General features: G+C 39.8%; 1 protein-coding gene across 16 annotated transcripts in view; it reads left to right on the top strand.

Annotated features, from left to right (window-relative positions):
- The first annotated feature begins 673 nt into the window (after positions 1-673).
- The window catches only part of SRRM1 (serine and arginine repetitive matrix 1), a 32229-nt gene continuing 24089 nt past the window's right edge, over positions 674-8813 (top strand). For 6 of the 16 annotated variants that reach the window (XM_027109680.1, XM_027109676.1, XM_027109679.1 and 3 more), the window contains exons 1-6: positions 675-797; positions 3404-3493; positions 3802-3924; positions 6054-6224; positions 6874-6989; positions 8290-8493. In XM_027109680.1, the coding sequence (XP_026965481.1) occupies positions 777-797; positions 3404-3493; positions 3802-3924; positions 6054-6224; positions 6874-6989; positions 8290-8493 (725 nt within the window). In that variant the 5' untranslated portion in view covers positions 675-776. Of the gene's footprint in view, positions 798-3403; positions 3494-3801; positions 3925-4213; positions 4344-6053; positions 6225-6873; positions 6990-8289; positions 8494-8813 lie in introns of all 16 variants that reach the window. The other 10 variants (XM_027109686.1, XM_027109684.1, XM_027109683.1 and 7 more) reach the window with 4 other exon arrangements.

Here is an 8813-nt window from a genome sequence, read left to right as displayed (position 1 = left end):
CAGCCGAAACCGAAATTCATCTAAACCACAGTTCCAGCTTCCCCCCAAAGCTAAGGAGTTGTGCGGAGACGGGACGGAAAGCCGAGAGCAGGGCCAGAATGCAGATTTCACTCATACTGCATAGCTCGGCTACTTCAGGGCCGATCTCCGTAACTGGCAAACTCGTAAAAACAACACAGTCACAACTTTCATAACGACACGGGCGGCCCCACTAGCGTCACTCTGAGGTAACAGCTTTTCTCTTCAATCGCTCCATGGGTCCCCCAGGGCGGGAGGCCTCCGCCACTACGGGTGGAAGGATGAGTCAATTCACGCTCCGGGAACAAGGCCGATTGAGCTCCACAAAAGGATTCGCAGGGCGGGGCGACCCGACGACACACTCTCTCTCTCTCTCTCTCTCTCTCTCTCTCTCTTTCTCTCTCTCTCTCTCTCTCTCTCTGTGTCTCTCTCGCTCTCTCTCTGTCCTCTCTCTGTCTCTATCTCTCTGTCTCCCCCCCGCCGCCCCCCCCTCATTGGTTGCGATCGCGAGGCTTTCCTCCCGGACTGGCCACTGGGGAGGTTCTGAGCCTGGTAGCAGCCCGCCTACTTGAACGCGCGTGCGCACGCGTGCCGGGCGCTCGCCACACTGAGCAGGCGCGGCCTCGTGTCGGCTGGTGGGTCGGGTGGAGCGGCGCGCTCTGCGTCCCGGCGCTCGGCTTTCCCTGCCGGTCCCGCCCTCCGTCGCGGCGGCGCGGTGCATCTTGGGATAGGGAGCGATCTCCGAGCGAGGCAGCAAGATGGACGCGGGATTCTTCCGCGTAAGTGGGAACGCGGGGATCTGGGGTGAGGTGAGGGGCTTATCGGTAAGGCCCGAAAGGAGGCCTGAGCTCGGGACGGGGTAGCCAGCGAGCGGAAGCTTCGAAGATCCTAAGGATCCTTGGTGCCAACGGACGCTCCCCTCTGCCCTACGGCGGGGACCGGTGCGCCCCTGCGCAGTCTCCTCCTCCGGAATCGTCCCCCACTACGCGGCGGCGACGGTCGCCGGAAAATGGCGGCGGGAATGGCCCGAAGCGGTACCTCGCCGCCCGCCCGCCTGCTTGGCGGGGCCTGCGGGCCGAGCCGTGCGCGTCGCCGGGTCCTGGGGCCTAGCGGACCCGCGAGGAGGAAGTCCCTGGGGGGAGGCCGGAGGGAAACCCTGAGGTGACCGGCGGCTGCAGGGTCCTGGGGAGGACGGGTTTGGGGGTACCGCCCCAGGAGAGCGTGGACCGGAAGGAGCGTTAAGCCGCTTTTCTTGAGAAAGCGGGCGCCGACCCCCCCCCCTTCCTGGTCTACGCCTTCGCGAAGGCTCGGGGTCAGAGTTCGCGGGAGCTCCCGCCCAATTTGATATCCCTTCAGGGAGGGTAACGCCGATAATTTGTGGTTAGAACGTTTGAATCTGAGACTCTCGGGGCAGAGGGTGCAACAGAAAGTATGTGCGTATATGGAGGCGGGGGAATGGGGTGGATCAACTCTTCTTCCCGCTCACCGTCCCTCACCCCTCACCCTCCCCATTTGTTTTACTCTTTTGAAAGTCCGCTGGAGGAAAGTTGCCTCACTTGCAGACGGGGACGTTTTTTCGTTGTAGTTGCCCCTGAGGGCCCGTGCTTTATTGGGCGCGTGCTGGAGCCTGTTCGTCCCCTTTTTCACTCCTGTAGGGAATGAGCACCCAGTCGAGATCTAGATGGGTGGGCAAGTGACACTAATAGGACTAGAGTCTGCAAATTCTTTTTAATGCAGAACGGACCGTATAGAGACCAGTTGGTCTAAGTCAAAATTTATATGTCATGTAAGTTGGCTCTTTCCATTCTCTGAGTATATAATATGCAGTTTGTATGTGTGTTCTTAAAGGAAAAGTTAGAAGAGGGGAAGACCGGGACTTTAGTAAAGATAGCTCTAGACACTCCAAAACCAGCATTGAAATTCCTTTTCAGTTGACTTTAAATGTGCTAACTAGGTTTTCATTAAAGTTTTGAGTGTTATTACAGGCATTTGACTTAACGCAGACAGTTATTTGACTGTTCTTAGGTTATGCAAACAGTACTATGGTTATTTATGTAATGATAGTTTCAATTGAGTTTATCAAATTTTCACACTGCAGATGAACTCTCCATTTTGTAATTTCTATCAAAGTATTTTGTAGTAAATACTCAGTATTTCTTATAGTCTGAATGGAATATTTTGAAACATAGCCTATTCTTTTGATTTTTTATTTCCTATGGAAAGGAATTCCAAAAGAAAAAGAGCAAGATGGCTGACAAATTTAAAAACGAGGTTTGCTTTTAGTGTTGGTAAAAATCTGGAAGAAAAGGGTGCAGTGTTTATATACTGCCTACAGTTCCCTAGAGGAGTTGATTGGATTGGATTTAAGCTCTGAGTTAAAAGATATTAGGGCAGTTATCCTTTTAGTACACTGTCATTCAGGTAGTAAACTGAATTTTTCAGTTAAGGTAGAAATAGTAGCTTTCATTTGCTGGACTTCTGCCACATGCCAGTTACCATATGTGTATCATTTCTGATGTACACAGCCCTGCAAGGCAGTTTTTAGCAAGTAAGGAAACATTCCTAGAGAGGTTAAGTAACTTTGAGGTCATATGGCTTAAGTAGTGGCAGAGCTGGGATTCTAATACAGGTTCTTTACCTTCCTAAAAGAATTTTCTTGACCACTTTCCAAGGGACAGTGGCCAAATCCGTGAACCAATCAGTAGATTTCATATCACACCCAGCTATTTCCGTATTTAATTGGGCTAGTGGGAATGACAAAACTCAGACTAGTGATTACTTGATGTCCTAATGTAGTATTTGTAAGCTCTCATTTTTCCAGTTTCTTTACAGAAATTGAGTTTATTAAGGTAAACCTATATTTCTCCTGCATTCCAAGTTCTGAAAGTTGTGAAAACTAGCAACATAGTCTCAGGCTGTTCTTTCTCCTTTTCCCCCTGTTTATATTCATTGCCACAATAATTTTGCAAGCATGCTACTGGCTTTCAGAAGAGGATGAAACTTAATGGTCTTGTTTAAAAGTATGTGTTAGCATTTTCTGTATTTCATTTAAAACCCTTAAATGTCTATTAGCATAGAAAGAGGTGAAAAAGATACACCTCAAACTTAACTTGGTTGTGGAGGAGATGTTAGGTTTATGCTGTAGTCTGCATGTTGTTTGACTTGTTACAGTGAGCACATGTTTTGTAAATTTTAAATAGTCAAGTTTTCAAAATGTTAACTCTGTTGTGAAAAGAGTATACATTTTGTACCTATGAATATTAGCGATGGTGTTTCTGTTTACTTGATTACTCTTTCAGCTGTAAAGGTCATAGCCATCATTAGCTGATAAAAAGCAGGAATTTAACTTTGAGCTCTTAATTGAAATGTGTTTCTCTTCCTGCAGGGAACAAGTGCAGAACAGGATAATCGGTTCAGCAACAAACAGAAGAAGCTACTGAAGCAGCTGAAATTCGCAGAATGCCTAGAAAAAAAGGTATTCTTTTGGATAAACTGTTCTACACCTTTATAGCACAGTTGATTCAAACATTTTGGTTGTTTTGGAGATGGACTGTAACATGAATACTAAGGAAAACATTTATAATTAAACATTTTCCATCTTTTAGCCACAACAACACACACACAGAGACTAGGGCAAACAAATAAGGATGAGCTAAATTGTACCATGCTAAACAAAAGAATTTCATAAGCTAAAAGGAACTTCATTAGACAAAATTCTTATGTGAGCTTTCTTTTAGGGTTGTGAAGTTGTACTCAATAATAACTGCCTGCATGTTTTATCAGGTGGACATGAGCAAAGTAAATTTGGAGGTTATAAAGCCTTGGATAACAAAACGAGTAACGGAAATCCTTGGGTTTGAAGATGATGTTGTGATTGAGTTTATATTCAACCAGCTGGAAGTGAAGGTAATAATATACAAATGGCTCTTATTTCTGAATATGTGACATAATTTTGTGAATCTATGGAAACTGAATTTTTCTATGGAGTACAAATATAGGAGGGTTATTTTACAATGTTTGTTGTGAAAAGAATTCACTTTGTAAACAACTATTAAGGCTGGAAGTTTAGTGAAGGTACATAGTTTTGAAAGCTACACAGGTGAAAAATCAAACTTATTGTTTGTAATTTTGCTGTTACATGTTAAGTTACTTTGACAGCAATTTTCTAATGATAATGTGATTTATGATTTAAAAGGCCTGAACCAAAATGGAAGTTATTCCTTGCGTCTGAAGTATAGCACCATCACCTTATTAGGTCACAGCAGAGTGAGTGTCCCAATGTCGCTCTGACCCAACTCCCTTGATGATGCAGTGTGTGTTTGGAGGTGAGTTGTGTAAAGTGGCCGAACATCAACAACAACAACAAAAAAAAATACAAACAGGAAAGAGCAATGGGTAAATCTATACACTGCTCTTTAAAAATACTATTATGAGATGGACTTTTATGTGAAGCATGAGGGGCAATTCTGATTTGATTGGATATTGTTTTTAAAATAATCAAGGAACTAAAGTTTTTAGTTGTAGCTGCATGTCAGCTAGTCATCACTTACATCTTAGGCACAGAATTTTTTGTTTACATTGTAGTTAAACTTCAGACTGAAATAAATTGACAGTGTTATTAGAGCCAGTAAATGTAATTGTTCCTTTCTTCATACGTGAGATAATATGAGATGACGATAGAATTGATGTTTAAAAACAGTTTTATTATAAAATAGTTTGCTATTTTGCCACGACAACCCAAAGGACAGTAAGATGCACCGTATAACCTTTTGGCAAATATACCAATGTGAATTTACTTTTACATTAATCCTTTTCCCAAAGAGTTCGCCCTTGTGTTTTGACAGAACAGTTGGCATTTCAACTGATAAGGTATTTCTATTTTTAAGATACAATTTGGTAATTACGTTTTATTTTGAATACTTTCAAATACTATTTAATTTTAAGAAAGTGCTTCCTTTTAAATGTATACATTTTATTTAGAAAACCAGGAATATGGGAAAACGTTTTTTAAATGATGATTAAAGATAGAATTTATTAGAGAAATGCTTTACTAATTTGTATTTTAGTGCATTTTAAAAACCTAAGTATCTGGTAGTATTCCCCTTGTAGTGAGCATGAGATTAAAGTTTAGAACTTTTTTAAACAATCTTTTCTTTTTTTGTGGTTGTGTACTCATTATTGCTTGTTCGTCTTTTGCAATTTAGATAAATGATATAACATTAAACTCAAGGTGGTTGAGTTGCAGTAGGGAGTCGGAAGCAAGCCAAGGGAACATCTTTCTCTACAGGGGACTTGGCGATTCCAAACCCCCAAGGTTCCAAGAAGAAACTGAAGACACCTGGAATCTGTACTTGCTTTGTGCTATTGAGCTGTGCTTGTTATATGGACCTTGTTGCTTGACCAACAGATTTAGCATTTAAAAATCCAGTTATTTTTGAGAAATCTTGACCTCTTAGCTCTTTGTGGACAGTTGAGAATTCAAGGCATTGTTATAATAGATTTTCCTTATGTAGAAGTCAGGCTTTCAGCTTAGTCTTCAAAAGTTAGAGTGCATGCATAACTTGTTAGTTTTCATAACTGGACAGTAGATATTTTATAGAAAGCTATCTACAGTGTTAGAGAGAAGTGAACAGTTTATGTACTTTTCCATTTCTCATTGAGGGAAAATTTCCAGGCAAGCAAACACTTTCCTTATTAGTAAATGCAAGAATTTGTGGATGTTCCGTGATGGTTTTTAAAGTTAATAAATGTAAGGCCCACTAACAGCCATAGTCTAAAAATACTTACGAAATCCACAAAGGATTAACAGGCTCTCTGATGGCTTTTGGTAGAGTGAGAGAGAATTTGGTAATCTGTGCTAGAGATTATATTGCTGAAAAACTACTAGGGAAAGCTATTTTTAAAATAGTAAAGAATATATATGTATCTAAGCCCCTATGATAGACTTAAAAAATACTAATTTAAATGAGTTTTAGGTTGGTCAGTTGGTTTGTTTTGAAGTAACCTGTTTCTCTTCCTGTCATGTCTTTTTGCAGAATCCAGACTCCAAAATGATGCAAATCAACCTGACTGGGTTTTTGAATGGAAAAAATGCTAGAGAATTTATGGGAGAACTGTGGCCCCTGCTCTTAAGTGCACAAGAAAACATCGCTGGAATCCCTTCTGCTTTCCTAGAACTGAAGAAAGAAGAAATAAAACAGAGACAGGTAATGGCCTTTTCTTTTTCGTAATGTTTGATTTGAGAGAGTAGTATCCAGACTGCTGAGACGCTGTAAATTTTACATGTCCCAGCTAGGATAAGTATGTTTTCCTTTGCTGTGATATATTTGAACGTTCAGTTTTGGTTCTTTACTTCTCCCACTCTCACCCCGCTACCCAAACAGAGAGTTTAGAATGTCATTGTTCCAGAGTCCAATGATTTGGTAGATTTAATTAAAACAAACAAACAAACAAAAATATATATATATATATGTATGTATATATATGTATGTATGTATAGTACATCTAGCTTAAAAGAAAATTGAACTTTAATAACAGTGTAAAAGGTAAGCACAAGCTCTTCATATAGGCAATACATGTTAAATCACAAAAGATAAATGTGATTTTTTTTTTTAAAGTAAGCTTGAAAACAGCCACTTTTTTTTTTAGTTCATCTGTTAGGGATTAATTTTCAGCAAGTATTCAGTACCAATCTTAAAGTGTGTAGTATGGATGAAGAAAGAACAGTCTTGCTGAAAACCAGGGGCTGATGAAATGACAGTTATATTTAACATTGGTGTTTATCAGGTGTAGTCTTCAATTTGCTTGTTGATCTCAAATGTTCAACTGTTTACTTTGAAAACCTGATCTTTACAGATTGAACAAGAAAAGTTGGCATCTATGAAAAAGCAAGATGAAGACAAGGATAAGAGGGATAAGGAAGAAAAAGAAAGCAGCAGAGAAAAGAGGGAGCGGTCTCGAAGCCCAAGAAGGTACAGTACAATCTGCATACCTAATATTTTATGAGTACGTTAGGTATTAAAGTATTTTGTGTCCAGAAAGTTACACAGTTAAAAAGGAAGCTAACAGCACTATTTAGAGAATTTCTTCCATCATACAGTTTTCATGGTGAGCTATGGCTTGACTCTGGACTAAAATATTTCATCTTTTTTTTGAGAGAGATCATCTTTTGACTATAATAATTATCTCTAAAATCTTGGTGAATTAGTCAACCCCCTAATTCCTAAATCAAAATCTAGACTTATCTTTCATATTGCTTTAGTTTAAATTATTTTGAGTTATTATTTTAATTTACTCCGATTTTTTTTTCTTTATTTTTTTAATTAGAAATCTGTACCCACTAGCCCTTCCTATTGTACTTACCTAATTCCCTGTTCTGCGTTTCTTAGATGGTTGTGCTGAACCCAAAACAGATATTTGCTTTCTTCTTCCTTCCATTGAGACTGTGGTTAGGTTCCCATTTTCAGCTCCACAGTTCAGCTTTATATTTGTGGTGAGTGGTGAGAATTCCATTAGGCTTTTCATTTTTAGGGTTCTGCTAATTTCTCCATAAATGTGCTGGAATTAGTAAAGAGAGGAGGTAATATTTTTGTCCCCTTTATTTATATACTTGATATTAAAAGCTGCTTATGAGGGAAGCAGTATTTCTAGAGTTATGCACAAATCATAATGATAACTGTTTGTTGATGAACCAGGTCTACTGTTTTACTTCAGGTTAGGGAAACTATTATTGAAATGGAAAGGGAGCTTCTCTTCCAAAAAAGCTATCTTACGCAAGTTTGATGTATTTATCCTCTTCTGAAGAACATTTTGCTTTAATTGCACTAGTCATTTTTTCTGGAATACCTAGACTCTACCTGATGAACTCTGGTGGGATCTGTCTGCACCTAAACTCTGTTTTTTTTAAGGTTTGACTTATTATTATATATTTCCTTCCTTTTATGCATCTGCTTCCTCTGAAAAGTTGTTCTTTGGTCTTCTCATCTCTGGGAATGATTGAGAACCTAAATCTAGAGTCCTACGTCAATGTGTTCCTCTGTTATAACTGGTATACTGGAGAATGTTGTTATCCTTCATTTGCTTGTTTTTCTGGTTTTGTCTTGGCCCTTTCCCTATTAAGTAAGTGTGATAGGATATCTTATTTCCATAAGGAACTTCTCAGATATAAACAATAATAGTGTAGTTAAAAAGATTAATCTCACTTCTCCTTTTGACCATCTTCCCCAGTCCACGTTATTCAAAAAACCTGAAAAAAAATTGCTTTCATCCTAGACGCAAATCCAGATCTCCTTCCCCTAGAAGACGATCTTCCCCTGTCAGGAGAGAGAGAAAGCGCAGTCATTCTCGATCTCCCCGTCACAGAACCAAGAGCCGGAGTCCTTCCCCTGCTCCAGAGAAGAAGGAAAAAACTCCAGAGCTCCCAGAGCCATCAGTGAAAGTAAAAGAACCTTCAGTACAAGAGGCCACTTCTACTAGGCAAGTACATAAAAATTCATTTATAAATATCACAATTTTAGGCTGTTACTAAGTGACCGTAAATATGATACCTGTGTGTTAAAAAAAATACTTGTTTTACTTGTAGATTTTTTAAATTATAAAGTTGGCTTGTTGAAAAGAAATTCAGATTGTATAGGGGAGTATAAGTAAGGTGACCCAAAGGTGACCACTGCTATCTGTTGGTTGTGTTGCTTCAGATATTTTATATACTGTAACTTGCCCTTTTTTCCCCCACTATTATGGACAGCTTTGCACTTTTAAAAAAATGTATGTGATTAGAATTGTTAGTTCACTGGATT

Source organism: Aethalodelphis obliquidens, unplaced genomic scaffold, assembly GCF_003676395.1.
Source record: "Aethalodelphis obliquidens isolate GAN/ISIS:26980383/991018 unplaced genomic scaffold, ASM367639v1 scaffold9, whole genome shotgun sequence".
NCBI classification, from domain to species: Eukaryota; Metazoa; Chordata; class Mammalia; order Artiodactyla; family Delphinidae; genus Aethalodelphis; species Aethalodelphis obliquidens.
This window is presented reverse-complemented; position numbering and strand designations above follow the sequence as displayed.